This window comes from Mauremys reevesii, linkage group 1 (genome assembly GCF_016161935.1).
Source record: "Mauremys reevesii isolate NIE-2019 linkage group 1, ASM1616193v1, whole genome shotgun sequence".
In the NCBI taxonomy this organism is placed as follows: Eukaryota; Metazoa; Chordata; order Testudines; family Geoemydidae; genus Mauremys; species Mauremys reevesii.
Genome location: NC_052623.1, coordinates 163078328 through 163096159, shown reverse-complemented (window position 1 = coordinate 163096159; position 17832 = coordinate 163078328). Strand labels below are relative to the sequence as shown.

At 45.1% G+C, this 17832-nt stretch overlaps 1 protein-coding gene across 1 annotated transcript in view; it reads left to right on the top strand.

The window, feature by feature from the left end:
- LOC120400056 (SH3 domain-binding glutamic acid-rich protein-like) overlaps positions 1-17832 on the top strand; it is a 48126-nt gene that overhangs the window by 10488 nt on the left and 19806 nt on the right. Inside the window, exons 2-3 of the mRNA XM_039528433.1 lie at positions 4424-4609; positions 13679-13759. Coding sequence (XP_039384367.1) covers positions 4424-4609; positions 13679-13759 — 267 coding nt within the window. The remainder of the gene's footprint in view (positions 1-4423; positions 4610-13678; positions 13760-17832) is intronic.

Here is a 17832-nt window from a genome sequence, read left to right as displayed (position 1 = left end):
CCTGTGACAGACACGGCTGGCGTGTGTGTGCACCTGAAATGGAAATGACTGTTCTTCCCTTTCATCAGTTCTGTTCACTTAATTTATTAAGTTCTAAATGTGTTTTTTTTATTTTCCTGATTACAGAATAAAATTCTATTTTTTTGGAACATAATTAATTTTTATTAGTTCGCAACATATGCTGGCAGGTGCTGAGGAGGCCTGATACCCACCAGTTCCTGCTATTTCATTTTGTCACAGATCCCATAACATTATTCACAGACAATATTAGTAGGTACATTGGCAATGCTATATTCCTACACACACAGCACTCACTGCAAGGTTCATATCCGATTGCAAAAGAGCAAGGCCAGGTAGAGCACACTACAGCAAGACACACTACTGTGGCTCACTATTAAAATGGTCGTTCAAGGCCTCTCTGAACCATATAGCTCTGCGCTGAACTCTTCTTATAGCCCTTGTATCTGGCTGTTCATATTCACTAGACAGCCGTTCTGCCACCCTGCCAGAAACTTCCCCCCCCATTGCTTCACAGATATTATGCAGGTCACAGCAGGAAGCTATAACCATTGGGATATTTTTTTTTACTGAGGGCCAATCTCGTAAGTAGACAACGCCAGTGACTGTTCAAATGACCAAAGGCGAATTCAACTGTCACTCTGCACTTGCAGAGCTTGTAACTGAAACACTCCTTGGTTCTGTTGAGATGACAGGTGTATGGCTTCATGAGCCAGGGGAGTAAGGGCTAGGCTGGGTCTTTCAGGATCACCATTGGTATTCCAACATTCCCAATGGTAATCCTCTGGCTGGGAAAGAAAGTCCCTGCTTGCAGCTTTCTGAACAGTCCTGTGTTCTTAAAGATGCGTATGTCACGCACCTACCCTGACCAGCCCACACTGATGTCGGTAAAACATCTCTGGTGATCCACCAGCGCTTGCATTACCATAGAAAAGTAGCTCTTTCTGTTGTACTCTGTGGCAAGGTGGTCTGATGCTAAAATAGAGATAAGCGTGCCATTTATTGCCCCACCGCAGTTTAGGAACCCCATTGCTGCAAAACCCTTCACTATGTCTGGCACACTGCCCAGAGTCACAGTCCTGCATAGCAGCGGGTGATTAATGGCCCTGTACACTTACATCACAATAGCCCTTGCAGTGGATTTCCCAACTCCAAATTGGACTGACCAGCAGTAATCTGGCATTGCAAGTTTCCATAGTGCAATTGCCATCCACTTCTCAACTATAAAGGTAGCTCTCATTTTGGTGTCCCTGTGCTGGAGGGCTCAGGCATAGGCGAATCATGGGGCGGGTATGGGGGGGTCAAGTGCCCCCCTCCCGTTTCTGCTTGGCCTGCCAGGAGGGAGGGAGAGGGGCTCTGTCCTTCTGCTGTGCCTGCTCTCCAGCACACTAGGCCTCTGTCCTGGCAGCGAAGCTCAGGTGGGGAGCAGAGGGGGTGGGACCAATCACTTTTCACACCGGCCACTCTGGGTTCCTGTTCTGTGCAGCACAGAGGCTGCCTGCGAGAGAGTCCCCTCTTTCACCTGGCACAATTCCAGCTCCCTCAGCCTCTCTCCTCAGCAGTCGGGCCCCCAGGGATGTGGGAGTGACCTGCTGCCGCTGCTCCAGCCAGGTGCTCTCTCAGGCAGCCGCTGTGCTGCACAGAACAGTGACCTGGAGCTGCCAGCTTCAGCCGGACAGCCAGGGACAGGGGCTGAACATGCCATGAGGGGGCTGGGGGGAAGAAGGACAGAGCCCTCCCTCCTCCACCAGTAACTCTGGTGGGGTGGGGAGGTCGCTGGGCTGAGGAGATACGTGGGGTGGTCACGTGTCTTCTCCTTTAGATTGTGGAAGGCATGAGTCGTTTGGTGAGTTTGGCACACCGATCCAGGAATATGGCCGTGTGCATCCAAAAGTTCTGCAGCCTCTGCTCATCATCCCAAACCTGCATGACAGTGAGATCCCATGAGGCAGTGCTCGGGCCCAGAATCGGCACTCCACCGTCTGCATTTGGTCTGTGAATGCCTTCAACAACCTTTAATTGTTTCTTTCTGTGTCCCATAGCAATCTAACCTCCAAGGAATTGTCATGTTATCCATGACTTCTCTTGCAGCTCTGCAAATACTGCAAGATCAGATGGCCTGTACTCACTACGCTCATCACAATAATGCAGAGCTGTGCAGGATCCTTGCTTCTGCCAGAGATGGTGGACAGCAAGGAGGGATGAGAGAGTTGGGATTTTGAAAAGAGGCATGAAATATTATGAGATGCAGACAAAATTATGGGATGGAGCACATTGCATTATGGGAAGTTGAATCCATGCCCCCAATCACTCCTGCATGACTCGTTTTTGGCCCCAGGAAGCATTGCGAAAACTTCCCAAAACACGCTGCGCTGGATTGTGATGAGTTGCATAGTGGGATAGCTACTTATGGTCAGAGGTGAAAGTAAGCCGGTACGGCGTACCGGCAAGAGCCAGTACGCCGTGCTGGACTGCATCGGCTTCCGCAGCAGGGATTTAAAGGGCTCTGGGCTCCTTGCGGCTGCGGGGAGCCCAGAGCCCTTTAAATCCCACCTGCAGCTCGGTGCCCGGGCTGGGGCCAGGATTTAAAGGGCTGGGAGCTCCCCGCAGCTGCAGGGAGCCCAGAGCCCTTTAAATCCCCCCCGCAGCTCTGGCGGCTGGGCTGGGGCTGGGATTCAAAGGGCTCGGAGCTCCGGGAAGCTCCAGGCTCTTTGAATCCCAGCCCCAGCCCAGCCGCTGGAGCTGCGGGGGGGATTTAAAGGGCTCGGGGCTCTGCAGCAGCTGGAGCCCCGGGCCCTTTAATTTGCCTGGGAGCCCTGGGTTGATTTAAAGGCCCTGGGGCTCCCAGCCACAGCCGGTGTCCCAGGGCCTTTAAATCTTGAGAGGCCCCGCCTCTTCTGGTTGAGGCCACGCCCCCTCAGGACTCCGGCAGTACCGGTAAGTCCTGTAAGTTACTTTCACCCCTGCCTATGGTGCACTGTACTCTGCCTTGATACAAGCGCTCCTGGTCAGGATGCACACTGCCGACACAAGGAGCATAGTGTGGGCACTCACAAGAGATGTAGTAACTGTGGTGGCTCTTTGCCTATATAATTTACGTCAACCTTATTTTGTAGTGTACACATGGCCCTAGACTGATCAATTGCATATTCACTTGCATGTTTTAAACATGTTGTATTAGTGTTTCCATCCCAAGTTTTCTGTTTTAGCCCTTTTTGCAAAGCTAAGTTTTTGTCCCAAAATTCTACACATTGTCATTTTATTTCTGTCTTTGTAGAAGTAAGCACAGAGCGGTTTTCATTATTAGTTTTAACAATAACGCTAATGAAAATGAGTCCTTTAATAAAATGTTCTGACCATCTTCTTCTTTTCCAGCTTTTCAGGCTGATTAGATTATAGACACAGAGTAGTAGATTAATTTGCCGTCTTATTTCCTGTCTCATTGCTAAAATCTGAATGACATAGGTGTCATTGTGGGTTTCAATATTCAAATGTTTCACTTCTGCAAATCAGCTTTCAAATCATCTGATGAGTCACAAGCAAAAATTACCTTGGTGGGATCATTCTAGTAACCATTTTGGTATGTCATTAAATTACCACACGATTTAGCATAAGTGGCAGTAAGAGAGACCCAGGTCTGGAACACCGATGTTGCTGGTCACAGATTAGGTGCATGTGATTAGCAGAAAGAACAGGAGTACTTGTGGCACCTTAAAGACTAACAAATTTATTTTAGCATGAGCTTTCGTGAGCTACAGCTCACTTCTTCGGATGCATAGAATGGAACACACAGACAGGAGATATTTATACATACAGAGAACATGAAAAGGTGGAAGTATGCATAACAACAGGAAAAGTAGCAGAACTCTGTGAGGAAGCATGCATGGTGCTTAAGCTCAAACTCATGCCATTAGTCCCTTAATAGTGCAGGTCTTTCACCAAACGAACAGAAAATAGTCAACATCAGAATTATAGCTGCAAACTAATGGCATATGCTGCAGGATTGGTTTCTGTGTTCCAATTGCTCAGAACATTAGAATCAAAATGTACAAGTGACATGTTTAAATTTTATCTGATACACAAACAGAAGTTATGTCCTAACGTGTATACAATGCCTCTTGATGTTCCTGTAAAACTGCAAAGTGCAGATTGAGTGGGAAAAGTTTCCAATACAGGAACTAAGGAAACATTTTTCATCAAGCATCCTTAATTGTACCTGTGGCCTAAGTGTTAAGGGGTAGGCCCAAAAGAAAAGATTATTGGCAGAATAAAATTTCATAAGTAAAGACTAGCTTAAATGTAGCTGTTCTATATTGGATGAAGCATCCAGTTTGATATAGCTGCATTGGTTTTTAGCTTACATGAAAATAACAATTCTTCTTTTTTCCTCCCCTCTTCTAACTAGATTAAGAAGAAACAGCAAGAAGTAGTGGGCTTCTTAGAGGCCAACAAGATTGACTTTAAGCAAATGGACATAGCTGGTGATGAGGACAACAGGAAATGGATGAGAGAGAACGTCCCAGGTGAAAAGAAGCCACAAAATGGAATCCCCCTCCCTCCACAGATCTTCAATGAGGAGCAGTACTGTGGGGTGAGAAGTCATTTGACATTTTCGCAACTTTGCAGACATTCTTCCTTCAGGACATTTCACAAGTGCCCTAAATTCTACCGCTCTTCAAATTATTTGAGATTCTCTTTTGAGTTAATAGATTTAGGAGATATTTCTTAAGTCCTGAAGAGAAAATAGAGGGCCTGATTGTCCCCTTTCACAGAGACACCTACAGGGAGGTAAAACTTATTAGGGAAACTCTGCTTGGTGATCTGCATGGAGTTTCCTAGCTATCCTCTGCAGAGATAGTGGCTTGTGGGTTCAGTGAAGTGCATGGAGTGTCAGCCTGCCACTCTTACAGAGCTCCCTGGAAATCATGTGTTCCCTCCCACTTCACCACAGCCCCTGATATAGCATAGCTTATTCATGAGCTGTTCTTCTATTGGTTCCCTGCCCACACTCTACTTCTGCCCTATCTTGAGGGGGCTAAAGGATGCTGAACGGGTGATACTGCAACTTCCACTGGATAGTCAGGAGGCAAGGTCCTATAGTCCCTTTCCCTAGCCCTGGTGTCCAGCTCTGCATCCTTTCGGTGAGCTGAGTTTTCTTGTTGCATAATTAGATTGAACTCCCTTATATATTATTCTAGACAGAGCCCTACATCTTTTCCCTGTTTTATTGTTCGGTATTAGATTCATCTTGTAATGCCAGGTTCATCATCAGACATTTTTCCAGAACATGAAGGTCACATCTGGAAACAATAACAGAAGAGGTGTCACATGCGGAATAGAAAACAATAAACCCCAAGGGCGCGTAGCCAGATATGGAGGGACAGAGGTTGCTCAGCCTGCAAAACCGCAAGAGCTTCTGCCCAAAAGTGAATCTTTAATTTGTCCAGTCAGCCAGGCCCCTTAGGTCCTTTAGTTCTGTGCCCATACTGATTTCAGTCAGCTTCTTCATAGCACCATTTAGTCACCATTAGAGCTTGGTTAGCTACTTACAGCACATAGATCACCCCTTTGACCCCTGTTTGAGAATTATCCATGAACAGATTTTGATTTTATTTATTACAGACTTGCTCATCATTTAAAATTGTTAAACAAAATAGTCAGGAAATCTATTCCTCATTCATGTCATGACTGGTCTGACATGGGCCCGTGACTTAGTTACATGGGCCCAGATCCTCAAGGGTATTTAGGCACCTAATTCCCATTGAAATACCTGGGCATTGGGTGCCTAAATACCTCTGAAGATCTGGGCCCAGCTGTTATCCTGTCTGCTCCCTGACTTGATGACAAGCATTCTTAAACAGGAGGAAAAGGTGTTCAGAACCTGAGATAGATAGATGGTTCCGACACAAAAAGGCATTTCCTCAAGTATCCAAGAGAACTTCACTGTCTAGGAACATTCTTGTAGCTTAAGATGTTACTTGTAAAAATGTCGTGAGACATGAATTAAAAGGGATGTGAACATTATCAAGGTGAATCTGTGGTTTTCATTCAAATAAATGCTCATAAATACTTTTTTTTTGCATATTAACCCAGATCTAGGAACCATTCTCAGTTACCGCTCAAGCCCCAATGAGATTAATTAAATAGAAACCACAGCTCACATAAGGCTAGATTTTCAAAGCTCAGAGCCTGATTTTTCAAGTGGTCAGCACTCACCAGGGTAGAGTTTCAAGAGAGCTCAACTCCCATGTAGGCACCGAGATAAGGGCCAGATTTTCAAAAGAAAATCTGGTCTCCAGTGTTTGATGTGTATCTTCTGCCATTGTAAAATCACACTGACAGGGATGCTCTGTTATGGGTGGAGGACACTAACAACCATTTCCTGTGCCTTTGACTTGGTCCTGACCAATGTAAAACAGCAATACATATGCCAACAAACTTAAACAAAGTCTTTGTTTAAGTTTGTTAGCATATGTATTGTGCTGTTAAGCATGAATGCCCTAGCTGTGTTTTCCCTGCTGCAGTAGCGGGGAAAGGAACAGAGCACAGCCCCACCCCTCCTGCCATGTCCTCCGGCGTGGCTACACAGCTCCATGGGGGCGTGGGGGCCGTCTGGCAGCCCCCAGTCTTTTCAGTACCCCTTACCGGCTAGAAATCTCTTGCAGGTATGGGGTACCACTGTACTTGCACTCCTGATCGCCGGCTAGGCTATCCAGCCCTCCTAGGGACCCACCAACCACTCTGGGTAGTGGCACTGGTCCCCACACCTGGAGGTCCCACCCACACTGGAGCACTTCCAGGCTGCAAAAGACATCATGTCTTTGCTGGTGCCACCAATGCCGCGTCAAGACGTAGTTGTCTCTAGAGGGAAGCCAGCACTGGTGTCTGTGTAATGGTCTCCATCTGTGTGGCATTGCTCCCTGGCACGACAGCAGTCAATGTTGAAGCATCAATCTCCAGGGACGTGCTTCTGACCTGCCCATGCTGACCAGAGTTCAGGGCACTATTCGCTAGATTCTTGGCACTGGTGCTCCGAGGCATGGCATCACTCGCCCTATGGTTGGCGCAGATCCGTAGCACGCCACCAGTCTCTGGAATCATGACAACATTTGACAGAGCGGAGGCATCACTCCTTGGGGGAATGAAGTTCACCGGAACCACAATGCCGATCTCTGGGACCATGAGACTGGTCCCCGGAGCCGAGATGCAGATCACTGGACTCATGGCACCGCTCTCCGGGGTCCCAGAGCTCTAGGTGTCAATCGCTGGTGTACCATCACCGATCTGTCGAGCTCCACCGCTGGTCCTCAGACAGATGGCACCAGGACCCGGAACCTCAGTACCTGTCCCCCAGCTGCAGTGGCCAGGATAGCAGGCATGGAGGGATCATGGATGCAGCATTGGCACTGCAGTGGTCCCCATGGCAGGAACTTTCCTCCTCGGGCTTGGAAGCTAAGGAGATAGCGTGTCCCTTGGGCCAGCCACACCCAACTAGATTTGGGGGGGCTCCTCCAGGGCCACTGGCTGGTGCATGGCCCCAGGGCCAATGGCCTGTCCATTGGCACTTTTGGAACCCATGGGGGTTCCTCCAGGCATGGGAGACTCAGATGCAGCACTCAGTGTCAGGGGCATCAGAGAGAGGTCGGTGACAGTCTTCTGCTCTCCCCTGGAATCAGAAGAGGGGTCTGAGAAAGAGGCCCAGGAGCACCCTCTGGCCTCGGTGGAGACCATCCATGTGGGGGATGCTGAGCCAGCCCCTCTCCCCGCCCTCGCCTCCTCGTAATCCTCACCCAACGAGGCAGTGGCGGGACTGTCCCATACAGTGTCACAGGACAATGCCAAGGCACACCAGGAACTGCTAAAGAGGGTGGCAGCAGACCTGGGATTGGAAGCAGAGGAGTTGGTGGAACCCTCTGACACCTTATTTGACATTCTGGCCGTGGTAGCCCCATCTCAGATGGCGCTCCTGGTACACAAACGGGCAGTAAAGCTGGTAAAAGCCCTATGGCAGACCCCGTCCTCTCTTCCACCCATTTCCAAGTGGGTAGAGAGGAAGTATTTTGTCCCCGTGAAAGGATTTGAGTATATGTATTCCCACGCGGCCCTGAACTGTTTAGTGGTCCCTGCAGCTAACGAGAGGGACAGGCAGAGGAAACCCAGCTCAACTCCCAAAAATAAGGATGGCAAGAGGCTGGATGTATTTGGCAGAAAAATTTATTCATCTGCCAGCCTCCAGTTATGAGTGGCAAACCATCAGGCCTTACTCGGGAGGTATGATTTCAGTTTGTGGCAGTCTGTGGCCAAGTTTGTGGATTCGCTGCTGGAGGACTCCAGACAAGAGTTCCTGGCCATTTTAGATGAAGGGAGAAAGATGGCAAAGGACTCCCTTCAGGTGCCTCCGATGTGGCAGACTCAGCTGCCAGGTCCATCGCACTGGCCGTGTCAATGAGGCAAGCATTGTGGCTGATATCTTCCGGGCTATCGATGGAGACGCGGCAATCAATCCAGGACCTCGCCTTCCATGCAGAACAAACAGACAGAAGATTACATGGATTTAAGGACTCTAAGGCTACTCTACATTCCCTGGGTCTCTATACACCGACCTCCACTAGAAAGAGGTTTAGACCGCAGCAACCTCAAAGACCAAGCAGTCAGACCAGACCGGAGCCCTACCACAGGAAGGGCAAGGGCTATAAGTGCTGTCAAGGCCAACAACCAGCCCCTTCTTCCCACTCGGGCTCCTCCCGCTACCCGCCTGGTAACAAGCAGGCATTATGAGGGTGCGCCCAAGGGCAACCTCCCAGTCTGCAGCCAGGATCCTGCACCCCTCTTGTTTTCAAACCACTGTTTTCCTTTCCTCCCCACTTGGGCCACTATAACATCGGACCAGTAGGTCCTCAGCACTGTGGCAGTGAGGTATACCCGACAGTTTATTTCTACCCCTCCCACCCCTCTGCCTCATCCCTCTTCAGGGACCCTTCTCACAATCAGTTTCTCGCCAAAGAGGTGCAAGCTTGCCTGCAAGTTGGGGCCATAGAAGAAGTCCCCTTACACCTAAGAGGGAAAGGTTTTACTCGGTATTTTCTCATTCTGAAGGCCAAGGCGGGTCTGCGCCCCATATTGGACCTGCAAGGTCCCAACAATTATCTCAAGAAGTTGAAATTCCGCATAGTCTCCCCTGGCCTCCATTACCCTCTCTCTGGATCCTGGAGACTGGTATACTGCCCTCAACTTGAAGGATGTATATTTCCATATTGCCATTTTCCAAGGGCACAGAAGGTTCAAATCATGAAGTGGTTACTTTTCTTATATAAATATTAAGGGTGTGTGGGGGGGAGATAACAGACCCTGTTTATCTTAACATAGGCGAATGCAAGGTATCCTGTCATCTACCTTTCCCCCAACTTCTTGGTGACCAGTGTCACGATAAAGATTTTTGAGATTCCATAACAAGAAGTTACATAATGACTGTATACCATTAAAGAGCAACTGCCTTATAAAGCGAGGCAGACCAGCTACAGCACCTGTAAATTATAAATGTGCAATATTTGACTCTGTGTGTAAAGCTATATTGAGAAAAAATAATTTGCATGTTACTACAAATTTATATTTATACAACATCCTTTGTGGGAGCATCTCAGAGTGCTGTGCAGTGTTCTTTTTTTTTTAAAAAAAGGCAGTTACGATAACCATTTTTAAAAGCTAAATTAAATTAGTATTGAAATTAGCCTTACAAGAGTTCTAATGTGAGCAGGACTCAAGTTTCATACCAAAGGAGCATAGTACAGCAGGCTTGTTACAGTACCTAATTTTAGTATTTGGTTGGACACCTGGAAATGCTATTTGGATTAATAATGGATGGAAATACATATAAATGCAATAGGCCAAATCCTTCCTCCTGGCCCTGAGGATGTAGCAGAAATAGCACATTTCCGCTGGATGTGTAGGTATCAGACCCTGGAGCAGTACTTATATGAAGGGAGTGGGAAGAGACATTATGGGCAGGGTGAAAATATGGACAGTGGTTCATGAACTAGCCCACAAATTCTTATATGGGATACAGTGGCTTGTGGTCAGTATTCCTGGCCATACCCCCACAGTCGCAGCTACATATCAGTTGTGTCCTATCCACTCGTTCGGATTATGGGTTCCACTGGACATACTTATGGCTGAAAGCACAGCCCCATTACTCTGTGCACCAGGACTGTTAATGTTTGTTGCTTATCCTTTAGGTTGTGTGTCTTGAGTCTTCTCTTAGTCTTCAGCCATTCTGTTTCTATCAATCTCCTTTCTGTCAGTTCTTTTCTTTCTTCCTTCCCTTAGCATCCTTTTTCCTCTAGACTGGAGTCTCTTATTTTTCACTCCTATCCATTTCTCCTCCCTGGGACTTCGGCTGCCTCTTTCCCTCTCTTCCCTTTCCCACAGGTTGCCTTATATCTCTCGTGTGTGACTGTGAGTGCATGTACACACAGAAAAGTCTTGACCTGGGAAGGGTGGAGATGCGGGACTGAAGGGAGTGAATCTGGGTGAAGGATTTCCTTCCTGTTACAAAGGGCAGGAGATGTTAAGTGCAGATATGGAGGCTCCATTTTTTGAAGTGGAAGAGACTATTAAACACAATGAGCAGCGGAGTGCAGCTATAGCTCCATTTATTTCCTCTCGTGCTGGTCTGTAAAACTGTTTAAATCTCATGGCTGACCCTTTATTGGTGCTGTCCGTATTATAGTTACTGTAAAGTGGATGTTCCTTACAACTGTTTTGGTGAAAATAAACTATGCAGAGTGTGATGTTGCACTCCATACGCTTTATGGAAATATGCTTATGAATATGACATAACTGGAATATGCTATACTCTAAATACCCCTTGTATGGTGTCATTAGAAAGCTTGTAATCTACTAAGTGTGGTCATCCTATTTGTTTGCATGTTTTGTTTCTATATATGGAGTTAGGAGAATATGATATAAACTTGTATCGCTGATGTAAACATAATAAGTGGAGACCATTAAGGGTGCTCCAGAAACAATCAGTTAGAATATCAGGGTTGGAAGGGACCTCAGGGGGTCATCTAGTCTAAGCCCCTGCTCATAGCAGGACCAATCCCCAACTAAATCATCCCAGCCAGGGCTCTGTCAAGCCTGACCTTAAAAACCTCTAAGTAAGAAGAGTCCAGCACCTCCCTAGGTAACCCATTCCAGTGCTTCACCGCCCTCCTAGTGAAAAAGTTTTCCCTATGATCCAACCTAAACCTCCCCCACTGCAACTTGATTACTCCTTGTTCTGTCATCTGGTACCACTGAGAACAGTCTAGATCCATCCTCTTTGGAAAGTCAGCTCTGTCCCATGGGAGGAGTCAAGGGGGAGACGGCTCTGGCAGCCAGGGGTTCCTCACTTCCCTAGCAGGCACCTCCCCTCAGCCTGGGGAGGATGTGTGGCTTGGGACTAACTGGGTTCTTGGCTTCCCAGCTCCAGGACTGCCCAGGGAGGCTGAGCAAGAAGGCTGCCCTGAGAGCAGCAGCTGATAGGTAAGAAAAGAGCTGGAGCTCTACTTCTTATTATCCCTCCCTGCCCCATGAGCCCGGGGCCCAGTGCCACATGCACTTGTAAATGTTCTTAGTTACTTGAAAGACTTCCTGTGTACCTGTGGACCAGCCCAGGAGGAATGGAGACTAGGAGTCTTACAGTGACATGTGACCATGTCACCTGATAATGAAATCCATCTTAAATCTGGTACTTTTCCATTTAGAAGGAGGGGTGGGGACCCAGAGAGACAAAAGATTCCCGCCTTGTGCCAAAGTTATGAAAGGGGGTGGAGAAAGACAAAGGGGCGGCCAGTCATGAGAAAACCCCTGCTTACCACCTGAGATGTCTGCTGGAACTCACAAGGACTGTACCAGGGGAAAGGATTGGGCCCAGACTAGGAAGGAATCTAGTCTGTGAAAGACGCTTATTGGAACATCTCTGAGGGTGAGATATTACCTGTAATCAGTTTCTTAATGTATTAGGCATAGACTTGTGTGTTTTTGCTTTATTTTGCTTGGTGACTTACTTTGTTCTGTCTCTTATTACATGAAACCACTTACATCCTACTTTTTATACTTAATAAAATCACTTTGGTTTATTAATAAACCCAGAGTAAGTGATTAATACCTGGGGGAGCAAACAGCTGTGCATATCTCTCTATCAGTGTTATAGAGAGCGGACAATTTATGAGTTTACCCTATATAAGCTTTATACAGAGTAAAACAAATTTATTTGGGGTTTGGATCTCATTGGGAGCTGGGTTTTTGGGTGCTGAAGTCAGGTACCTGCTGAGCTGTTTTCAGTTTAGTCTGCAGCAGGCTGGTGTGTCTGGCTCAACAAGACAGGGTTCTAGAAGTCCCAAGCTCTCAGGGAAAATGGGCTCAGAGGTAATTTCAGCACATCAGCTGACAGTCACAAGGGGGTCTCTGTGACTGAATCTGTCACACAGACGATACAGGTGGGAGAAGTGGGAGAGGTTTTTTGACAGGCTCCACTGGAAGACTCACACATTATAACTGGATGTATTTTCAATGCCTGGAGCTAGCATTAGTTTTTAGTTTTCATTATAAACCATCTAAACTGACAATTATATTCTTTACTTAATCTCTTACTTAAGATGCCTCTTCTATTGGTGTCTACACAGAGGTCTTCATCACTTTCTAAATACACTGATTACTTTGTGTTGTTTTCCTGCATTTGCTTTTACCTGACAAAGAAAACTTCTAAGGAAGAAGTTGAAAATAAACTTCCTGTTCATTATGTGATCTGAATCTCTAGAGTAGACTGATCACTTGCTCCTTATTTTAAAGGAGTGTCCCATATTTTGAGGTAAATCCCTTATTTTTGTACCTAATGGCTAGCATAGCTGATATTCAATATATGATGCATTTTTGTTTTGCATTTCAGCAGTAATCATGCAAAGGATTGTATATAGTGTGATAAAAATGTATGAGTTTATGTATGAGTTTATGGGGTATTGTTTGTTTAAAAATAAGCTTTGACTATATTTTTCATACAGTTGTCCTTCATCTACTGAAATGTAGATGGTAACTCTACCATGGGTATGGTAGAGTATGCATTTATAAGGTTACTTATGTGCAAAGTATTATCAGATACCAGGAATACATTGAAATTGCTGTGTTTCTTACTATCTGTCTTGGGTGCTGTTTTTAAATGACTCAGGTGGTTTGGTCTTGGTGTGATCCTAGGGCTGGTTATCCATTGGAGATACCATGTATGTACAAGTAAATTATTGGGACACTTACGGTTTAACACCTTTATCCAAAGAGGAACTAACAGTGTGTGTTTATTTAATATCAAGCACATCTTATGATCCATCACTATTGTAACCCTTGTCCTTCCTTCCCCCTTACTTTGTTTCTCATCCATTGCTATGTTGTGACTAATTTAAGGCCAGATTCTGCCTAGTCCTTACGAAGATGCAGAAGTGTATTCGTTTTGCCAAGTGGCATTAAACACATTGATCTAAATATGCTTCTTTGTATGTCTCAGATTCTGCAAATCCTTAGTCATGAGAATGGTGATTTGGGGGCAATATATGGAAGGATTTGTAGGATCTGTTCTCTTTTGCATATGCTTCTTACCAATTCCTTGTCCTTTGTTTAATTCCTTTTCTAGGACTTTGAATCCTTCTTCTCTGCCAAGGAAGAAAACATTATTTATTCATTCCTGGGTCTGGCACCACCTCCAGGTACAAAGGTATGAATTTCTGTTCTTTGCTGAGGCCCATTCATTTTAATTTAGTAAAAGATGGAGGTAGGCCCTGACTCAGCATGTAAAATAATGGACAGTGACAAGTGCTGCAATAAGAAGTTAGTTTGCTGGCACAGGGCTGCAGCAAAGTCTTTTAAAGAAAACAAACAAACAAACAAAAATGGTGCAAGCTTTCCAATAGAAAGTCTTCCAGCCCTCTTTCTTTCACCATGGATTTGTTACAGTCTCTTCTGCGACTTTAAAAAAAGCACCTATATTTTGCCATATTCAACTTTGAAACAATACAGCAATCCCTAATTAAATTATGGGTAAAAGCCACACAAACCCCATTGCACAGAGCCCTGAGTGAACAGGCTTTATATGGGAGAACTATGCAGGGCTAGGGTACAGAATCCATTCCCCTATCTGAGTGGATAGCCCCTATCAGGAAATGGGATACTGTGACTTTGTTTAATCTGACAGAGGGAGTTGTAGATATTGGGTCCTTACAACCATAGGCCCTTTAACTAGGCCTGTGGTGTGCCACAAACCACCCTTCTGCACTGTCCCACATAAAGCTGAAAGCCCAGCTCTGTTGTGCTGGACGCGCTGATTCCCCCTGCATGTGGTTTCATAGCTGATCACCCCTTGTCTGTTGAATTGCAGCTGTTCCATGGTGCTGGAGGGGGCATTCCACCCCCCTCACTAATGTGTAGATTGTGTTGATCAAGTGGCATTTGTGCACAACACTGATTCATAATTAACTTTTGTTATAATAGGCCGACTCCACCTATAGTAAGGATAGAGATAACAAGGGAATTTCCAAATTTGACCAGAACAGTGGTTATTTAGTCCAATATCCCATCTCTGACATCTTATGCTTCAGGGGAAGCTGCAAGAAACTTTGCAATGGACAATTGTGGAATTAACCAGTACACAGGGAAAATTTATTCCTAATCTCACCAGTTTGTGGTCGTCTTTTGACGTGAAGCGTGAGGGTTTATATTTTTCTATTTTTTAATCCTAGCTAATGTAATTGTGGATGTTCCCCGTATTCATATAAATCACTGTTTTTTATTAATCCTTTTTTTCTTTTCTCCTGTGGGGTCCCTGTACATTTCTTCACAATCTTCTCCAGTTTTGTCTGCTGCTTTAACATTATGTAAGTTAAAGAGTCCTGTGGCACCTTATAGACTAACAGACGTATTGGAGCATGAGCTTTCATGGGTGAATACCCACTTCGTCGGATGCATGTCAAGTGGGTATTCACCCACGAAAGCTCATGCTCCAATACATCTATTAGTCTATAAGGTGCCACAGGACTCTTTGCTGCTTTTACAGATCCAGACTAACATGGCTACCTCTCTGATACTTTACATAATGTATCCTCTGTAAGTTTTCCCACTTCACTGTTCACCCATTTCCTAGGTTTTAGAGCACTGGTCTTAATACAGGTCCCGGAGGCTCCTCCACTGTTAACCTTTGCTCTGTTATGCAAAGTAGCCATGTATTCCTCTTCTATTTTTCTTTCTCTTAGCCAGTTTCTAAAACATGGCAATGCTTTATCTTTCACATCACAATTCTGTTGTTTGTTAATAGCCACTTGTGAGGGACTTCATCAAAGACTTTTGGAAAGTCCATATACACTATCTCTACCAGTTCTCCTCTATTCACTATATTTTGTTGACATGCTGATATATTCTAGCATAATAGAGAGGCATGCCATTTTTTCCTTTACAGAAGCTGTGCTGGCTTGTCCCTAACATGTCATGTTCATCTACGGGGCTTATAACTCTATCTTTGCTTATGCTCAAATGTGATCAGATCTAAATATTGCCATCTTTCTCATGGCAGACATGGATATAATGAATCAAAAGAGTGGGTGAGACATAGTCTGAGCACAAGATTGATAGCAATACACTCCTTTGTTCTAACATGGCCTAGTGGCTAAAACACTGAAGTAGAAGTCAAAAGACCTGGATTCTAGTGCTTGTTCTGCTTGGTGACCCATGTCACCTTTTTGTGCCTCTTTCCGTGTCTGTAAATATGGAGATGATGATACTTATCTCCTTTGTAAAGAGCTTTGAGAGCCTACAAATGAAAAGTTATGTAAGTCGCATACATAAAACAAAGGCATTACTACTATTGATTTTGTCTTTGCTGCTGACTCCCTGGGTGACCTTGGGACAATCCTTTAAATGGCTTCAGTTTCCCACCTTTCTCCCAGGAATATCAACACTTATTTGTCTACCTCTGAGGAGTGTTGTGAGAAATAATTTAGTGAATTTCCATAGGGCACTTAGGGGATTAAAGAAGCTACATGTGCTACATATCATCATCATCATCAAAATGTTGTGAATCAATAGGATTAAGAAAATTGTATTTCTCCTGTTTTCTCACTTCATACACCATCCATTCCTTCATGCATTGCTCAGCTAGGTACCTACCTCATAGAACTGGAAGGGATCTTGAAAGGTCATCGAGTCCAGTCCCCTGCCTTTTTTCTGTAGAAAAAAGTACTTTATTTTTCCCCTTCAAGAGTTCACCCATTCCTAGCCTACATCCAAGGCTATTAAAATGTCCAGTCAGTGACAGCATCACAAATGTTGAAAACAATATGCTTAGGACATGTTGCCAGAAAAACAACCTTTTGGTGATATTAGTAACAAGCAAGAATGGTTTCTACTGATTTAACTGCTGTACCAAGGTGCTAGCCTTTCAGATCTGGAGATGGAGTTGCTGACAGAACAAGGAGTAATGGTCTCAAGGTGCAGTGGGGGAGGTTTAGGTTGGATATTAGGAAAAACGTTTTCACTAGGAGGGTGGTGAAGCACTGGAATGGGTTACCTAGGGAGGTGGTGGAATCTCCTTCCTTAGAGGTTTTTAAGGTCAGGCTTGACAAAACCCTGGCTGAGATTATTTAGTTGGGAATTGGTCCTGCTTTGAGCAGGGTGTTGGACTAGATGACCTCCTGAGGTCCCTTTCAACCCTGATATTCTATGATTCTATGAATGCCTTACTGCACTTTTTAAAAAAAATGAAAACATGGAACTATCTTTATATCTAGCACCATTTAAAATCTGCATCTGAATTTGAGAGAGATCTACAGATCAGGACAAACACCTACTTTTAGCGTTTATTGCAGTGTATTTCTCAGCATCTTCACTGGAGGCCAGAGTGGTTATTGCTTGTGGTATAAATGACTTCATTGTGCTGCTGCTGCTTTTCTTTCCCTGGCTGTCAATTTAACCCTTGTGTGAAATGTAATAGGAGTATGGTGAAACTGATGGCCAGTGGCATGAATCTGGAGACGCATGGTGAATTTAGAAGGGTGGTGGTGGTAATGGCGGTTCTTTAAACAATATTTCCCAGTAAATCTCTTCTTGTCTCAGTAAATTACTAGTACACAGAGATCATTTTTTAAAATCATAACATGGAAAATTTATAAAGCCAACCAGTCAGTCAGTGTGCTTCTCCCTCACAGTATCTCTCCTCACTGAAGCTTTAGGACGATAAGCATGAAGCTAGTATGCTATGCTGCTTTTCATGCTGACCAGTATTGTCTGACGAGCCCTGCCTGTCTGTGGTATCCACCAGTTGTCTCTCATTTTACACGTAGATTGTAAGCTTCTTGGGGCAGGGACAGTCTTTTTGTTCTGTGTTTGTACAGCGCCTAGCACCGTGGGGCCCTGCTCCATGACTGGGGTCCCCAGGTGCTATTACATTACAAAGAATTAATAATAATATTGATACGTGTTTTTACAGCACTTGTAGGCCCTTATCCAGCAAAGCACTTAAATGTGTGCTTACCTTTAAGTACACGAGAGTTCTGCTGAACTCAACAAGATCACACTTACCATTAAGTATTTGCATAAGTCTTTGCAGGTCAGGGCAAAGCACTTGATGTTTTTTAATAAGTGCTGAGCATATTATCATTTCCAATGGGTTTGTTGCCCTAAACTTACATGACATTGCAAAGAGACAAATTACTTATTGATTTATACCAGGAATAATTCAATCTGCCATTACATCTCTAGTCTTCCAAAACCGTTATTACATCTCCTACGGTATCATTTAAC